General features: G+C 37.8%; 2 protein-coding genes across 3 annotated transcripts; one reads left to right on the forward strand and one right to left on the reverse strand.

The window, feature by feature from the left end:
- Positions 1-324: 324 nt before the first annotated feature.
- sec23a (Sec23 homolog A, coat complex II component) lies at positions 325-15,819 on the forward strand. 2 transcript variants are annotated; one of them, XR_014534041.1, is made up of 21 exons: positions 325-662; positions 1,534-1,776; positions 2,768-2,825; positions 2,922-3,008; positions 3,987-4,223; positions 4,479-4,558; positions 4,761-4,905; positions 5,327-5,485; positions 5,624-5,739; positions 5,972-6,095; positions 6,184-6,264; positions 6,425-6,514; positions 11,578-11,684; positions 12,181-12,334; positions 12,453-12,530; positions 12,641-12,802; positions 13,648-13,734; positions 13,935-14,090; positions 14,442-14,507; positions 15,120-15,571; positions 15,612-15,819. XR_014534041.1 is itself a non-coding variant. In XM_083544127.1 (20 exons), the coding sequence occupies exons 2-20, from the start codon at positions 1,556-1,558 to the stop codon at positions 15,207-15,209; spliced, it is 2,298 nt and encodes a 765-aa protein (XP_083400253.1). In that variant the 5' UTR covers positions 340-662; positions 1,534-1,555; the 3' UTR covers positions 15,210-15,819. The 2 variants fall into 2 exon arrangements, 1 of the variants encoding a protein (XP_083400253.1); XM_083544127.1 differs by having other exon boundaries at positions 340-662; positions 15,120-15,819.
- LOC310727557 (adenosine receptor A3) lies at positions 7,651-11,066 on the reverse strand. The gene is made up of 3 exons (XM_083544142.1): positions 9,608-11,066; positions 8,959-9,112; positions 7,651-8,126 (listed from the first exon to the last, which is right to left on the reverse strand). The coding sequence occupies exons 1-3, from the start codon at positions 10,299-10,301 to the stop codon at positions 7,946-7,948; spliced, it is 1,029 nt and encodes a 342-aa protein (XP_083400268.1). The 5' UTR covers positions 10,302-11,066; the 3' UTR covers positions 7,651-7,945.
- Positions 15,820-19,452: the final 3,633 nt, after the last annotated feature.

Here is a 19,452-nt window from a genome sequence, read left to right on the forward strand (position 1 = left end):
TCCGTGTTCCTGGTAGACGCTTGAGGCACCTCACATCTCTTAGGATTGATTCTGAGCTTGGGATACTCTGTGTGTGTCAGTTTTTAAGTGAATGTGTCCATGGTGCTCTGCAATGGGCTATAACATGAATCCAGGGTGTATTCATGTTAACACCCAGTGTCCCTGGGATAGGTTCTGAATTATGAGCACCTCATAGCGCCTGGGTTTGAGCCTAAACATGGGTGTGTGAGTTTCTGCACAGGTTCCTGTGGTGCTGTGATACGTTTTAATGTTTTTTCTTCAACCTGTTAAATAGTGGTGTGCTTCTAAAAGTTGCCCCGGATGTGAATAATGTGTGTGTGCATGGTGCTCGGCAGTGGAATAGTATCCAATTCAGGGGTACCGCCCAGTGTCTGAGGATTGGGTTCTGAATCTCGCAGCAACATGAGGAGGATAAAGCGTTTGCATTAGGATTGAGAATAGGTCTCGGGTGGTGTAATCTGATAGGTGTGTTCATGGCGCTGGGGGTGAAGGAGTTAATCATGGGCTGAAGTGAAGCAGGCCGAATCAGCTCCTCCTCTGCAGCTCTGTCATGACGTGGCAGCCCCGTTTCCGCCATGTTTGCTACGTCAGCGCATCAGCACAGTCCGCCCGAGGAGCGCCTCCGAGAAGCCGCTGTAAAGGTATGTTCATTATTTACCGAACTAAACCTTACTGTCATGTTATATTTGGGTAAGAACCAAATATGATCATATAAAATGTTATCCTGATGTTTTAAGTGTATGTAGTCAGCAGTTAAGAGTTCATATAAAAGAGTATCGGGTGTGTTTCTGGCAGTCCTCATACACTGGTCTTTCGCTAGCGAAAACGGCTCTTTAACCGAAGGGTGGTGGTGATGTGGCAAAGTAGCTTTTTTTTTTAATCTACCAAATATATTTGCATATATATTTAAAATTAGATTCTAGTAACTGGATAAATGAGATGTTAATATTGTGCTTTGCTGTTTAGTTGTCGATGTTAATGTGAACGTCGCTAATGTGGCTAGTTAGCAGCGGCATTTCTAATGACTGACCTACTTGTATACACAGACCCATCAGGTTTTTTTTAAAGCTGTTTATAAACATCTTTTAATATTTACAGCGATATACAGGTTTGCTACTGACTAACTTTTTTTTATTATCAAGTGTTTGCGCATGTGCAAGTGGTAGTGGGTAATGTAGTTACATATAGTGTTGTAGATCATACCCATTATATGATCAGAAAAGCCTGTTGCGTTTCAAATAATGAAGTAGGAATTCAACCTTTGGATAAAACTACAACAAGCATCCAACATGATATCTGGCGTTGCGTCAGAGTTGAAAGTTCAGCTTGGTTGTCATCGTGACGTCAGCGGAAGACCATTTATCTGTCATTTTTTCAATACGCTCTCTTTTGATCACACGTCAGGCGTCACATTTGTGACATATGGTGCTGACGTGTGCTGCTTGGTATGTGCTTTTAACTTCAGCCTCGCTGCTTCAGTTTAGTTTATTCTTGAGTACACTCTCTTCACAGTACATAGTTCCCAGAGGGCGCAATGACAACCTTCCCGGAGTTTATTCAGCAGAACGAAGACCGCGATGGAGTACGGTTCAGCTGGAACGTTTGGCCCTCCAGTCGACTGGAGGCTACGCGTATGGTAGTGCCCGTGGCCTCTCTCTTTACCCCACTGAAAGAGCGTCCGGATCTGCCACCTATACAGTACGAGCCGGTGCTGTGTAGTCGTGCCACCTGCCGAGCCGTTCTCAATCCTCTATGGTGAGTAAGGAGTCTGTCTCCTCATTGCCTCACCTGCTTACTGAATTGAGTTTACGTAAGAAAATCTTCTTTTTTAAATATTCATAAAGTGTTGCTGTTTGTCTAAAGGTCGTTTAGAGCTTTGTTAGCTCAGCCCTGTCTCTTTTGTCATCTGCCATATTATACTGGAGACCACAGAGTGGCATAATACAGTGTGTAAAAAAAAAATGTATAATGCATTGTAAGATGATTGTCTATGGTACTTTTGATATCTGTGCATTTGAAGAAAGCCAAAGCACAAAATGTGCAGCTTTTGCTTCGGCTGTCCTGAAATGAAATTGCGCATTGTGGAAATGTGCCTTTACTGAAATGTCTGTTACATAGGTATTCTGCGTGAGGTTCACTTAGAGTACTCAGAGTACTGAAGGGTTTACACAGGGTCTAAAAAAGTAAAAAAGTCTTTAGTCCTTAAAAAGTCTTAATTCCCTGTTCTAGTTCTTAAATATTTTTACAGATTTCAATTTTCCATTGACCATGTAAAGCTTCCTCTAATGCTCATTGAAATGCTCCTTCAGCACTTCAGAATGTCTTTGTTGGTTTCTGTTGTGTTGTAGTTCTTTCTTTCGCTAATCCAAATATAAATCGATGTATTCCAACTACAAATGAGACCAACACGCAACAGCCAATCAGCTTTCTGTTATTAGCGCAAATCTCTCCTGGATTGTACGTAAAACTAATTTTATTTTTCAGCAAGTTTAGCAATAGTTGGCTTGAAAACAATTTATTTAGGGCTTGGTTAACAACATTTGTTTGTGTTTTTGATGTTGTGATATGTCTTAAGTTGAATTCTTAATGGTCTTAAAAAGTCTTAAGTTTAAAACCTGCGGAAACCCAGTACTGTGGTTCAACAAGTAAAATGGCACAAATACTGCCCATTATTACTTTGTTACTCTGTGAAATAGTCAAAATAATAAATTTCTTTCTAATTAAAAATGTTTTCTCTTTCATTCAGCCAAGTGGATTATAGAGCAAAACTGTGGGCTTGCAATTTCTGTTATCAAAGAAACCAGGTAAGGGCTCTGATAATGAACAGTGATCGCATCAAGCATTAAATTATTGGAGGCTGCTGTTTTCAAATTGACATTTGTAATGTAAATCCTTTTTAGTTTCCTCCAACCTATGCTGGAATATCAGAGGTGAACCAGCCAGCTGAACTGCTTCCACAGTTCTCCACCATTGAATATGTAGTGCAGGTAAGTCTCTTCTATTGACTTAAAGCTAATGCTATTATACATTTGAAGTTTTAAAAAAATCAACACACCTTTAACCACACCAGTGTGTCTGATAGAATGCCTGTCAGTGAAAGCTTGACTTAAACTACATGGATTTTGTAGTCAGAGTTTTTAGTGTATTGTGTACAAGTCAAATTGTGTACAAGTCAAATGCACATGCACAGTGTAAGGTTAACAATGCCTAGCAACCGTGTTTATTAGAGCATTTGGACATCACAATACATTTTTGACATGCCATGCATATTCAAAGCGTAGTAGTGACGACTGCTGAGCAATTTGTGTTTGTAGACATTTTTAGACTGACGTGACTAACATCGCCATTGCTATGTAAAGAACTATTTCAGCCGGCTTTGTTTCTGTCGTCACACCCATGTACTCAAACACCACCTGCGTCACTGGCTTGTGCCAATTTTAATTCACAGTGAAGTGGAAAAGCCTTTCATTGGAGTGAGGAGTTGCCTTTGTAGTTTTTGCTACTATGGTATAAAGCACATTCATAAATGAAGATAAATTCTCATTTTTATAGCTTCTACACCTATACATATGTAAGGCCTGGTTTTCAGTGTTCTTCTACTACTTTTGATTGGATATTGTTTTCTCAGCAGATAGATAAGCACAAAGTTATATTATGCTTGTGTGGAAATTAAACAAGCCCAGGGGATGTCTGGGATGTCAAGAATAGGTTGTTGATGTAGTTCTCGACTTGTGCCTGAGGCCAACTTTCAAAATGCCATATAATACAGCTTGTGATCATTTTTACATGAAAGCATTACACTTTTTTAAAAATTTTTTTTTATAAATCTTAGACTCGGTATGAGTTATTTGACACTGTTTAGGATTTAGTTCTACAAAGAAACATGAGCAGTGTTAAAAAAAAAATAATAAAATAAATACTGCAGAATGTTTCCATAGCATTTAACTTTAATTTTGCACCCACAGAGAGGTCCTCAGATGCCCCTGACCTTTCTTTATGTGGTGGACACATGTATGGAAGATGAAGACCTGCAAGCTCTGAAGGAATCTCTGCAGATGTCTCTCAGTCTTCTGCCCCCTACAGCCTTAGTAGGTCTCATCACATTTGGCCGCATGGTGCAGGTACATGAGCTGGGCTGTGAGGGCATCTCTAAAAGCTATGTTTTCAGAGGAACCAAAGACCTCACTGCCAAGCAGCTACAGGTAAATGCTTCTTCTATTTATATAAATATATTAGTTTGTCAGATAATGATCTTATAGAAAATGCAATTATCAAAATGCAATTTTTGTAATTCATTTTAATCAATAAAATCTGATGAATATTTCAGATATATTTTGGGTATTAAGTGATTAGAAACCCTGAAATGTTTTTTTACAATCAACAGTACATATCATTATCAGTTTTAGATTTAGGGTAATGAGGTCTCTGGTTCTCAGTGTTCTGAATCATGTGTGCAGGAAATGCTTGGTCTGAGCAAACAATCTGCGGCTCAAGCAGGTCGTGGACCACAACAACCCCAAGCTCCACCATCTAACAGGTATGTAACATTTTTCATGTGTCATAATCAAACAAATATTTTTTGGTCAGGTTTTTACAGCTTAAAATATGTTCTAGGCCTAACAAGGCTTAACAAGAATCTCATAAAACTGCAGTCAATTTCTAAATTGTATTAGAGCTGAACATTGGTTGGTTTATAGCATGGTATACAATTACATATGAACGAATGGACTTTTGCTTAGATTCCTACAGCCGGTGCAGAAGATTGATATGAACTTGACTGATCTCCTGGGAGAGCTGCAAAAAGACCCCTGGCCTGTCACCCAGGGTAAACGGCCCCTCAGATCATTAGGAGTAGCTTTATCTATTGCTGTTGGACTGTTAGAGGTAAGTGTCATCTTTTGAAAGCTGCTTTTACTATTTCTATTCGCAGGCTCTCGGTGATATCATCATTATTGTACTTCATAATGCTTTTTCAAGATACAATGGCTATCAGTTTAAGTACATTTTTAAAGGTAGCTATGAACTGTGTATTTCATAGTTGATGTTTGTATTAGAAAAGCCTTAATCACATATATAGTACAGTATATTGAAATTATATTCTTCACATGTCTCAGCTAGATTAGTAGCTGGGGTCAGATTGTACGGTCAGACATGATACAGCCCTCAGTTGTACAGACAGTTAAGGACCTTGCTCAAGAATGTTTTTGACAAGAAGCATGATTAAGGATTCATTTATCTGTCTATTTAAGTACAGTTTGTCATGATAATCTATTGTTAATAAATTTTTCCTGCTCTTTCTTTGTAGTGCACTTTCCCAAACACAGGGGCTCGAATAATGACCTTTATTGGTGGCCCAGCTACCCAAGGCCCAGGCATGGTGGTTGGAGATGAGCTGAAGATACCCATTCGATCCTGGCATGACATTGAGAAAGACAATGCAAAATTTATGAAAAAAGCCACCAAAGTGAGTTACCAGAATCAGCATTTGGATAAAGTTGTAGCTCGTTATCATTCGCAAGATATAAGCATAGATAACACAACAGTGTTGACTCTGCTGGATGACCTAGAATTGTGAGCTTGATTTTGCATTGTATCCTTGTAGCACTATGAAGCCTTGGCAAACAGAGCTGCAGCCAATGGTCACATCATTGACATTTATGCCTGTGCCCTGGATCAGACTGGATTGGCAGAGATGAAGTGTTGCACCAACTACACAGGGTGAGAATGCAGGACACACAACATCCAATTCTGTTGTTCTATAACATTATAATTGGATTGATGGATCATATATTCTCACATCATATACGTTTATAGAGGTTTTGAATTTGTATTACATCAACATTACAAACAGTTTAGTTTGAATGTAAAAAATCTCTTTTCATAATGAAATGCTTTGTGGAATGTTCTTCATTGTAATAATTTTTATATAATAATCCCAATTGTGTTGCAGAGGTTATATGGTGATGGCAGACTCTTTTAACACATCCCTGTTTAAGCAAACTTTCCAGAGGGTTTTCAATAAGGATGTGCAAGGATCTTTTAAAATGGCCTTTGCTGGGACTCTAGAGATTAAGGTAGGGTCTTAGCGTCATATGCTTTATTATCAATGTCTCCATGTTGTATAAAAGTGGTCAACATTCCTAACCACCATTCATATTTCAGACATCAAGAGAGATTAAGATCTCTGGAGCAATTGGACCATGTGTCTCCCTGAATGCCAAAGGAGCTTGCGTGTCAGAAAATGTGAGTTGAACGTCTGATTACAACAAATGTCAAATGCTCGTTTAATCAAAACAGTAAGCGGATGAAAGGTTGTTTTCTTGGTGACATCAGCAGATCTTGTATTCTTACTGAAATAGCTCTTACATGTTGTTTATTTTGTTTTGTTATTTGCTTATTTCAGGAGATAGGAACAGGTGGTACATGCCAGTGGAAGATCTGTGGTTTGGACCCCAACACCACGCTAGCAGTTTACTTTGAAGTTGTCAATCAGGTATGTGCAGTGTTGGTCTCAGTTTTATCAACAGACCATGTACTTATATGATTATGTTGATTGTTGTTTTCTCTAAGTTGACCTGGTAAGAAGGACAGGGACACCTGCAATATACAGTCTAATTTGAAATTGTACTTTCAGGCAAATATGACAAATGAGTAAGGCAGCAAAGTCATTTCAGTTATTGCATGTGTTATGTTAAGCGGATTCACTAGAGGGCAGAACCTATCAAGAAACAAATATCTGCTCAAGCCTTTCTGCATTTCTTTTTGCTATATAGCATGTCTAGTAATTCATTTATTAGTCATACCAGACACCTTTTTTTTTTTTGTTATAGTCTTCTCTTTTATAATGTTGCAACAGAATAATTCTATGGTAAGACTCAATAAGAATCAAAGATTTACTTATGAAAACAAACAGACTTAATTTAGCTGTTCAAGCATTTTAATTAGATCAACATTTTTTACATTCATAAGTGTATATAAAGTTCATGTATAAAAATCCCAGGGAAATCAAATTTTTTAATATTCTTGAAAAAATAAAAGGGAAAATATTTTTTCTTAGAGAGAAACATTTTCTTTGCAACATGTCTCTCTGCAGTGCCATGTGAAAGTATTAACCTTTTTAATTATTTTTTTCCACAGTACAACCCAGCTTTATACCTGATAAAAAAAAAAAAAAAAAAGATTTGTACTATTTGATTTACACAACACGTCTACGACTTTGAAGGAAAATATGTTGAATTTTTAATGTGCTGCTAATGACTCCACTGTGAGTCTTTGTGGCTCTGGTTTATCTTTTAAATTATTCCTGAATGCCTGATTAATGTACTCCTTGCCTGGTCTGAGAGTTAAGGTGGGCAGCCATCTCTTGGTACTATAATTATACCATTTTGTTTTAATGGATTTATTGGGGCTCTTTTGGATATTCAAAGTTAGTTTAGATTTATTTTCTTATAAATCTTTGATCCAATAAGACCTTGATCAGTTCATGTTGCTTGCGTAGTAGTGTTGCAGACTCGGAGGTCTTTCAAAACAGTCGTATTTATACTGACATTGTGACTTCTTGTTGCTTCTGAAGTTAATTGGTTAGACCAGATTGTATTTAGGGGTACATATGCACCTGCATTTTCAGGGTTTTTTTCTTACTTTTTTCTATTTTTTTTAATCAAGGTATCTTTTTATTCCACTTTAGCAATTTGGACTATTTTGTTAGATCCATTACATAAAAAAACAAAACGTTTTTTGAGGTTGTAATTCATTGAAACAGAAAAAAAACGATATACTTTGGCAAGGCACTGTATCAGAGCTGTTTCGGACGTCTCCAATGCCCAGTTAGTTACTGTGGTTCCCATAAAAAAGGTATTAATTTTCTTTAGCACATTTTTTATGGTCTCCGATTCACACAGCAGCCAGATGTAGGAAAGCACGCTCAGCACTCTTCAGGCTCATTCACAGGGTCAGTGTGTACTTGTAATGCTTGAGGTGCATCAGACACTAAGGGGGGGGAATTGCGACTCTCTCTGCCAGTGTCCATGCTTTTGGAGAATGAGTTCTTGTGTGTTCTCTGACAGATTTTATTTACACTCCTCTGCAGGGCGACTCTGTATCTCCTAAAAGGAACAAGGTCATGATTAACCACCCACATGTATCTTCACACTTATCAAATTGTCTTTCTTTCACAGAATCTTATCAGCTTATTTAGGCAACATGCCATTTTATATAGAGACATTTGGCTATAAACGAGTGCAAACCTGTGCCTAGTGAAGGGAAGAAAACACTATTTTTTTGGGGGGATGGGGGGGATTATTTTCTGGCTGATCTCATGCAGTTCTTAGCAAGATGGAAGCATTCCCACCCATAAAAAAAATTAAGCTATAACATTTTAGATTATGTAATGTTCTACATTAATGACATTTATTATTCCTGGCATTGTTGAGATGATCTAGAAAAGCAGCTGAGGCTGAGTACTGTGTGCCATTGTGGTGGGGAAATATTCCGTCTATCTAAATATCATGCTTTTTTACTACTAAAAGTTTAGGCTATGGCATTTAAACATTATCTAATAGAGAGCACTCGGCTAATCGACCTGTGAACAAAGCACAGTATCAGCACGAGGGGCTGTGTATTACACTCTCAGGAAAGTGCATACAGAGCCATTTTGTGTTTAAGCACTTCAGTTCTGTAAAACCTGATACACAAGACACTACTTAATGCACTTAATCCACTTAATACACACAATGCACAAAAGTCATTACTAATCTTTATTTTGTTAGCATTCTGACGTGTTTAGATATCTCTAGCAAGTTTCTGTTATTGTTATCATTATTATGCCTACATGAAAAGGTAAACACAGTTCAGACCTTCAAATACATTTAGGCAGATTTATTTTTCTACACAATGGGTGATTTTGTTATCAGACAAACTTAAGTGACTCTTGCTTACGTCTGCGACATTGAGTTGATCCATGGGTTCAGTGTGGAGGTGAAAAGCACTAGCCAGGTGGCTATTGCGGAGACGACTTGAGGACTTTCTTTCCCTGTCAGAGTCTCATAGAAGCAGATGGTGATGTATGGCAGCCAGCAAATGAGCAGACACACTGTTAACATACACAGATCATGTGATTCAGTTAATAATTAAGAGCAGGGAAGATTTTTTTTGTAACCATTGAGATCATAGATTACTGGTATGCTCACTTGTTGCCTGTGTAATCATTTTGTTGTTTTTAGTAACCTTGCTTGTGCTCTTGCTAGCCTTTGACTATACGTCTATTTGCTGGTATTGTCTGCTTTCAATTGTTTAAAAATGGTTTAAGAAGTTTTCACTTATTTGGTCAGTGTATTTTTTTAATGTAGCATGCTAATGGCTGAGAGCAGTGAATGAGAATAGACATATAAATGCAAAAGAGACACTAATGACATTATTATTATTATTATTATTATTTTTAAACAAGATTTGTCCTTATGTGTTCAGCCTGTCTGTGGGTAGGGGAGCAATGATATGCATGAGGGAACAATGCAGAGAATTCTACCAAAAAAAAAAAAAAAAAAAAAGCATTTTCCAGTAATCTTGTATCTTTTCTCATGCCGCTTACCTGTGGTGGTCACCATGACAATGGAGCTCTTGAAATAATTGTTGGCAGGCACATAAAAACAGTGCAGTTCATTGCAAACAAATGTCCCTCGTCGTACTTGATTCCTGGCTATGTACACTATGTATCCATACATGGAGCACATTGCCAGAATGGGCACGATGATACCCACCACGATGAAGAGCATATTGAAGCAAGTGTTGGCAGGTATAAAAGTGGGAGCACAGAGAAAACTGCTGCTGATGTAACTATAGCTTCCAAAGCCCAGCAACGGCAGGGATGCGTTCAAGAGTGAATAGACCCAAATGACAGCAAGGATCACTCTGGTTCTGCGGGCATTGAAGATTCGTGCATATTTAAGAGCGAAGCAGATTTCTGTAAACTTGTCAATGGTGGCCCAGGTAAGTGAATGGACTGAGGCCAATTGGAGCAGCAGGAAAAGAAAGGCACTGCTTTGGCACAAGGCACCCGAGCTGGCATATCCCTGTGGCCGGAACAGGCTGTTATAGGCTCCGAAAGGAATGGTGGAGAGGCCGAGTGCCAGATCACTCAGGCTGAAACTGAGCGTCAGGGTCCATGTCTCTGTCTGTAGGCTCCTGTCAGACAGCAGCAGGAGGAGCAGTACGGTGTTCCCACACACAGAGCACAAGCTGGAACTAATCATCAGAACTGCATATGCCACCTCTATCCACTGCATTTTGCTAAGCTAGTAGAAACTCCCTCCTGTTGAATTCACAAAGATGTCTGAAGACAGGCATTTAAGACTACTAACCTCTAACACCTGCAGCCCAGTTGCACTCCTGTGAATCCCAGCCATTGTGTTGTACATCTACAAAGAAACTTATTTTATGATCAAGTTATCCCACGTTGCGTCAAAGCTCCAGAGAGTGATGGTGGCTGTTATGCAGGTGTGGACATCATGCTGTGCCTCATGATTGGATGATCTAATGTAGTCATTAACGTTCTCAGCACACTAATCTCTGTGGGGAGCGTCAGCTTAGCCTTCCTTTTCTCAACCTGCCTTTTTTGAACATAGCAAACAAAGCCACAACAGCAACACATTTTCAACATTTAACGAGCACAGCTCTGGTGGACACAGGCTGTGGCAAGTGACTAGAGCTAGGCTGTTCTGTAAACAAGAAGCTCCAGATTTAATATCCTTTTACTGCTGTATCTACTGACTGGCAAGTTAATGAGCCTTCATGCACAAGTGTTGTTAGGGTAATTGGCAAGAAGCATGACTCTAAAACGGTTTAAGACTTAATCTTTAATTATTGCTCTGTAGAATTCTCTAAGCTTAAGTCTTATTTCCAATTATTTGCAGATGTTTGGTCCATTTTTTTAATGTAATATTTTTGTGTTTTGTTTATTTATTTTCAAATAGTCCTTGACATGCAATAACTTTATTGACTGCTGATGTGCTGCTGTATGATCACATAATCATTGAAACTAAAAGTGCAGTCTCATTTTTGGCTACAAAAACATTATTGTTTATTTGGGCCTGTTAAAATTATATTTAGAAGATTAGGCTCTATTGCACTGTTGCCAGACTGTTTTGTAATGTCACATCTTGATTGTGTTACATGTATGGAGGGGCTGCACAGATCAGTTAAAACATTAAGACACTTAATGTGTAGGTCCCCCTTATGCTGCCAAAACAGATATAACTTATTCAGACATTTACATCACAAGACATCTAAAGGTGTGTGGTTCTGGCACCAAGACATTAGCAGCAGAACCTGTTAATCTGTTTGCCCAGAACATCCCACAACTTGAGAAATTTGCATGCCAAGTAAACACCTTAAACTGTCATGTTCTTTAAACTTTTTTGAACAATTTTACATTGCTGACATTATACAATTGTAACTAGATATTCAATGTTATTCATGTTACCTGCTGGTAGTACACTTGGTGTCAAGGTTGTTACTGTGGGGAAATGATTTTTTTATTTTATTTTTTTTTGTCTTTTGCAGCACAATGCTCCAATCCCCCAGGGAGGTCGAGGTGCCGTACAATATGTGACCCAGTACCAGCACTCCAATGGACAGAAACGTATCAGAGTCACCACTGTCGCCAGAAAGTTGGTTTCTCTTTTGTTTTCTTTCACGTTAGCTATTACAACTATTATAACAACTAAACTGCAGATTTAGTGAACTCATGCCATTTTTTTTGGCACTGGTGCTTTGTTTGCAGGTTTTTAATAGATACTACAGTATAACCCAATGTGTGTGTGTGTGTGTATATGTATATATATATATATATATATATATATATATATATATATATATATATATATATATATATATATATATATATATATATATTAAGTGGTCAGTTTCATCTCTTTAATGTTAACATGAGGTATGTCTTCTCTGAAATGTACCCCTGGTCTCAGAGCCCATACATTTTCCACTAAGAGTAATTTTCTTAATGGTCATTGACCTTCCTGCTTGTCTCAGCATCCATGTTTGTTTACTTCTATAAAATTCTGCCAGCATTAGGTCAATCAATGTGCCTTAGACTGATGAAAATATGTGCTAAGGTCGGTGTTGTGATTTCTTCTCATCTTTTTTTAGCTGGGCAGATGCTCAGACGCAGATTCAGAACATCTCTGCGTCATTTGATCAGGAGGCTTCCGCCATCCTCATGGCTCGCCTGGCGGTCTATAGAGCTGAATCAGAAGAGGGACCAGATGTCTTGCGCTGGCTGGATCGGCAGCTTATCCGTCTGGTGAGAAGAGTCTAAATAGATTGCCCATAAATTTGAAAAACCTAAAGATTTTACACACTCCAATATTTTCCAGAATGTTCCCAAATATTTAAAACCTCCATTAATGTTTTTGTTTCAGTGTCAGAAATTTGGAGATTACCACAAAGATGACCCTAATTCATTCCGTTTCTCTGAGACCTTCTCTCTGTATCCTCAGGTGAGAATAAAACCTCTGACTCTGACTTTGTGATTTATTTATCCCACATCATTTATCCTGGCCTCTGGACTGCTTCAGTTTCATTGATTTCTTTTCTTTTGTTTTATCAGTTTATGTTCCATCTGAGGAGGTCTCCATTCCTACAAGTATTCAACAACAGTCCTGATGAGAGCTCCTACTACAGACACCATTTTATGAGACAGGATCTCACCCAGTCTCTCATCATGATTCAGCCAATTCTGTATGCCTACTCCTTCAACGGACCCCCAGAGGTAGTCCCATAATTATTTGTTGGCGTGTGTCATTTACATTTAGTGATGTATAGCTTGTAATTCACTTAGATTTAGTAGTTTAATAAGAGATATAATGTGGTGGTTCATTATTCTTAATGTTATATTGATGTCTACTACCATTATCTAATCCATTACATATTCAGATATGAGGTACTCTATAGTGCTTCTGAAATGCACTGTCATAATGATGATGATAAATCTTAAATCCCATGACCCAACAGATTATTGCCCGGTGTCTCTTATCACTCCCTGCAGGCTATACTTGTGTTTAATTAGTAAACCCTGTTTTCCATTACCATGGATGATTTTCTTCTTTGAATTTTTTTATTTTTATTTATGCACCGACAGAGTGTATCCGAAAGCTTGTATCTATTTTGAAACCGTAGTTAGATATTATGTTCAAGCGCACGTGAGTGTGTGTGTGTGTGTGTAAGAGAGAATAATTGCTATCCCTGGTTCCAGTTCCTGCTGAAGTGTGTAATTTTCACAGTTTGAACTGGCAGCGAAAACTCTCAGTAATGTTAGGTTGAGGGATTCCGAGTGGCACACCAGGTTTTAAAACATTGCATACATAATACTGAGGTGTGTTAGGCATTTGTCCAGCTGTGCCACATGTTGTGCATAGATAGGAGTGAGGTGAGACAGTAGGGGGTAGCATTATTTTGTAAAATGATGCAGTCAGACAAATTTAAAGTTTAGGTATATTGACTCGATAAGTACGTTCTAAAAATGGATGTGCACCAAGCAGCTTAAAATCTGTATTGTGAGTTTCCTTTATTGAAAACAAAAGCATTTATACTTTTGTTAAAATTTTCCTCATGTAGCCAGTGCTATTGGACAGCAGCAGCATTCTGCCAGACCGAATCCTTCTGATGGACACTTTCTTCCAGATTCTTATATACCATGGAGAGGTATGCACTAACCTTTCTGCTCATTAGTATAAGCTGGTGAGACATTATTGGCTATGCACTAGCCTGTATGTGTGTGTAAAGGTTTTGTTGTTTCCTTTCATATGAGTAAATTCTTAATAAATATATTACGATTAAAAGAGCGTCATTACACATGTGCCTTTAAAGCGCAATATATAGCAGTGTGGTTTTTCTCCCTGCAGACTGTGGCTCAGTGGAGGAAAGCTGGCTACCAGGACATGCCCGAGTATGAAAACTTCCGACACCTCCTACAAGCGCCAGTAGATGACGCACAGGAGATCCTGCATACACGTTTCCCCATGCCTCGTTATATTGACACTGAGCATGGCGGCAGCCAGGTAAATCTTGTAATGGCATGAAAACTTTGTCCTTTTTACGTTTAGTGCTTTCTATTACAATGTCTAGGAACTGTAGTGCAACTGTATAATAATTACAAGCCAATTTCTCAAATGCATTTAAATATAAATGATTGCTCTATATAACTGGTCCTAAGAGAGTTTACAGAGAGGTTGCAGTTTTAAAGAAAGCATCTTTATGGTTCTTTATAATCAGTTTAGAGTGTAATGGCTCAATCACTTTCCTTCACTGTATTACAGAAATGCCCTTGTTTAATGTATCAGATTATGGCACTACATGCAGCACAATGCTAATTATTATTATTTATTTTTTTTCTATTTTTCCTCCATCAGGCTCGATTCTTGCTGTCCAAAGTGAACCCCTCTCAGACCCATAACAACATGTATGCTTGGGGCCAGGTAAGTGCATTAGTACTTGTCTTCCTAAGTGAGGTCAGATATTATGCACATAATTATGTAAGTCATATTAGGTATATTTTTGAAATATTTGTAATACAGTTCAGAATTCATTAGAATAATGTCTGTCTAAATTTCCTTTCAACTTAAAGTAAATGGTCTTGACCTACACTGATTGGACAAAAGTATGTGCACATCTAATTTTCCCAGCCATAACTGGTGTCTCTCCAATCTGTTACCCAAAAGCTGGAGGCACATAATTGTATAGTGTCTTTGAATGCAGTAGCATTGAGTTTTTTCTTCACTTTGGCTAGAAGACCCAAATCTGTTCCCGGCATGGCAGTGCCTTTGTGCACAGTGCAAGCAATATAAATATGTCGTTTATATGGATTGGAGGAGAAGATCTTGAGTGGCCTGCTATAGAACTTTGAATCTTCACACACACACTCTAAAATCTATTGGATAAGAGTAGAGGTTATTATAGCAGCAAATAGAGACTGAATGTGCAATGGGATGTTAAAACAATTTATATTAATCTTATTAATGCTCACTTCTAATCACTGTACTCATTTTCTGTGGTTCTTTATAAATTAATATTTTCCTCTTTGTGTGCAGGAGTCGGGTGCTCCCATCCTGACAGACGACGTGAGTTTGCAGGTGTTCATGGATCACCTGAAGAAGCTTGCAGTATCCAGTGCAGCCTAAGAGCTTTTTCATAAGCACACAAGCACCAGTCACTACTTCTACTTCAGACAAGTAACATCTGTAGGAGGCTTAATCTGACTTCAAATCTGTTTTATGTTGTTAACACACAAAATGCACAAATTTAAGTGCTTCTTACTCCTAACACACCTGATTTATTAAATGACTGACTTGGTAATTAACAGATCAGTTATATCCACTGTGTTTGGATTTGGAAACGCTTCAGACTGTAAACTGAGCTCTATTAACAGACTTTGTTTGAAAAAGGCCTGCTGTTCTGTAACAGGGTCCCTGTCCAGTTCTGAATGATAACTCTACTCCCCTGAAGTGGAAAAAATAAAGATTACAAATGCAGATTTGTCACCGTAGCTTATTCTACATGGGTGCATTGCCTCAAGTCACCAGCTAAATATCCTTTTGGTTACAACATGTAATATCTTTTTTTCTATCATAGTCTCCATGTAGGGCAGAAGTGAAAAGTCCCCAGATGTAAACATGTTGGCTTGTGGAGTATAAACACAGATTTTGTGTAATGTTCAGCTATTTATGCTTGTTATTCATAGTATTATAGAATTATTTACCTGATGTTTCTAATAAAACTTTCCTAATGTCACATCTGCCTTTCAGTCTTAATTAATAAAAACTATATGTGGAAGCAGGAACAGTTATTTTCCCTTTGCTTCTTCTCTTGCCACACACACTCAGCTGTAGACAAAATAGCAGTATCTTGGTTTTGACCATATTGGCAAGTTTTGTAATGCTTCTGAATATAAATAACAACATCGTCTTTCTTAGTGTTTTGTAGATATTTATTTCCTGGCCTGTAAATAGTAAATCACATGTAAAATATAATTTCACTGGGGCCTTTTTACTTATTTTATACTTTTGAGGATTCTTCCCGTTAGTGATGTGACCTCCTGCTAAGTTAAGATGACCACTAATGTGTTGCTTCCAGAGCCTTTAGTGTAACTTTAAGTTTGGATTTTGGCGTCATAAAACTGTTTAATAGTAGAATCTAGGAAATATAATGCAATAGTCCTGGGCATTGGATTGATAAATTAATAAATTCAAATAAGATAAAGAATAGCTAGAATCAAGAAAAAATGTTGCTTATTCAATATCAAAACCCCTGGTGCCTGGTACTTTGGTGATAAATGGGAATATAAACATTTGATCAGTGACAAGAAAGAAGGTAAAAAAAAAAAGTTAAAGATTTAAATTTGATAATGATTTTTAGAATAATGTTTAAATATGTGGATCACAAATCAGAAAGAAGAAGTTCAGAGCTCTATCTATTTTGACCCAACTATTAAAATGTCCTTTTTTTGTATCCTTCAACTATGAAATAGCTTTGTCAAGAATTAGACCAAAGATTTGTGTAAGAACTCACCGAAAGCCACTGCTGAACAAAAAAAACATGCATCCTGATTTTCCCCAATATTTTTAGGCAAATATTCTGTGGATTAATGCGACAAAAGTATAACTTACTGGAAGGTGTGCATCCTGTTTCACCTGGCATGTCATAATATGAGTATCATACCAACATTCAATCGTTGTGGTAGAGAGATGATCTGGGGATCCTTTGCAGTTTCAGGACCTGGACGATTTGATTTGATTGATGGAACCATGGATTATGTATTCTACCAAGACATCCTGTAGGAGAAAGTCTGGCAATCAGTTGAAGAACTAAGCATGCTTGGGTTATGCAGCAGGACAATGATCCAAAACACACTAGCAAGCCCACTTCTGAATGGCTCAAACAGGCAGTTTGTGCTTGAAAACCCTCTAATGTGCTGAATTTAAACAATCATGCAAAGAACAGTGGGCCAAAAGTCCTCCACAGTGATGTGAAAGACTCATTGCCAGTTATTGCAAACACTTGATTGCAGTTGTTGCTGTCAAGGTTGTCACATCCAGTTATTAGGTCACCTAGTGCCAGGCAGGTTTAAATAGTTTTTTCTTTTAATAGAAGAAATCATAATTTAAAACGACATTTTGGATTTACTCGGGTTACATTTGTGTATTATTAACATTTTCTTCATCTGAATCATTTGGGTGTGACAAATATGCAAACAAATAAACAGCAAATACTTTCTCACAGCACTTTTTTAAATTTATTCTTACAAATCTCAAGCCAAAATAGTGAAGCCATGTGTGAAAATCTATCTTATGATTTAAAAAGCAGTGGTGGACGAAGTATACAAAGCATGTACTTGGGATAAAGTAGAGATACACTAGGTAAAATATTACTCCAGTAAAAAAAGTGCTCTCTTCAAACTTTCACTTTAGTAAAAGGAAAAAATTATTTGCCTTCAAATGTATGGTTTATTATGGCTATAATGTCATATTGTAGCCATAATATATATATCTCTCTCTCTCTCTCTCTCTCTCTCTCTCTCTCTCTCTCTCTCTCTCTCTCTCTCTCTCTCTCTTTCTCTCTTTCTCTCTTTCTTTTCATTGTGCAAACCTAACCTGTGCTGCCATGATCTTTTTAAAGAGATGAGACTTTTGAGCTTGTAGAGTCTAAGATTTAACTCTTCTCTTTTTTGTGAGCATTGCACAGTCTGACCTTCGGGTGAAATTGCTGGGACATCCACTCCTGGGAAGGTTGAATGTTTTTCACCCGTTAATAATCCTGTAGAATTATAAACTTTATATGGTTTGACAATGTCCTTATTACGTTTCCTAAAAGACACATCTGAATGCTCCAGACCATCAAACTGCTAAAACTATGCCTTTTATAGAGGTTGTAACACTTGCTGATAATGAATTATTCAAGGGCTTTTAATTAGCAGCACCTGGCTGCTACATAACATCTTAAATCCTATGCAAGAATTAAAGGTGCACTTAGTTTTATAGACCACTTTATTTTTGTAAAATAATAATGCCACAGTGTAATATGAGTGTGTGTGTGTGTGTGTGTGTGTGTGTGTGTGTGTGTGCGCGCGCGCGCGCGCGCGCGCGCGTCTTTTACTACTAACTCTAACAAACATTTGATATATTCTGTGTCTGTGTGAGGAGAAGATGTAGGCAGAAGGGGTAGTAGGTGACTGTTGTTGATGAATCTGACAGCTTGGGGGTACAGGTTGTCCCTAACTCCAAATGTTCTGACTGTAATGCACCTGTACATTACTAGGTTTCATAAGAGAAAATAGTGAGTGGACAGGGTGAGAGGGTCTTTATTAACACTGTTTTCCATTCTGGTGTCCATACTATTGATGATCTGGGCTCTTTCCTGATCACTCACTCTAACAATGTACTGTCCTCTGTAGTGCAGTTATCAACCTGCATCCCATGCAGCAGGGTAGAATTCTCTTCACTGTACACCCATAGAAACTCATGAGGGTCATCAATATCATGCCGAAATACATCGACCTATTCCAGAAAAACAGCCTCTGCTGTAGCTATTCAGCCATTCCTCAGTGATTTGTGTGGCAACATGGGTGACAACACAGTCTTGTGTAAAGAACTGATGAGAATCAGGGTGATGACACAATCCTAGGAAATACCAGTGTTTATAATGAAGGTGTGGGATGTATACTAGTCCTTCCAGTGAGGAAAACCTGGATCCTGGATGGTATGATATTTAAGGACAAGCTATAATGAATGAATTGCTTTTTGGTCCCCAACTTTGCATAGAATAGCCTTGTATTCCTGAAATCATTCAGGCCTAAAGCAGTTAAGACAGCATCACCTGTGATCAGGAATTGCTTCAAGAGTCTTCTCAGTTATGACTGGAGCAAAATCTGTTTAATAAGAGGCAGAGTGGCACTTATGTTAAGTAGTAAAGGTATTGTTGGGGTTATAACCATATAATTGAGAGATCACTAAGAGGTTTTATTGCCAGCGGTTGGTTAAATCATTTATACAACACTTCATTCACAGTGCTATATTTCCTGGTGTTTAAGTACAAAAGATTAGAAAGCAAAAGCCAGGCTATTACAGTAAGGCACATTTGCAAATTAATTAAATAGATTGGTTACAAGTTTATTAATTGCAAATCATGAGTAAACTAAATTTAACAAGCTAAACCATTAAGAAATTACAATGTAACTATATTTAAGAGAATTGACAAACACACTTTGAATAACAAAAAAATAAATCAATAAGTACACCCTTCCTATTCCACAATTCTTAAGAGTATTTAGAAGGAGGTTTATACTGCATATACTGCAATACTGCATACTGTAATCATCCTTATGTGGAATGGATGGTATATGAGTGATTTCTCTATAAAGTCTGTTTC

The sequence above is a fragment of the Silurus aristotelis genome, assembly GCF_946808225.1.
Source record: "Silurus aristotelis genome assembly, chromosome: 6".
In the NCBI taxonomy this organism is placed as follows: domain Eukaryota; kingdom Metazoa; phylum Chordata; class Actinopteri; order Siluriformes; family Siluridae; genus Silurus; species Silurus aristotelis.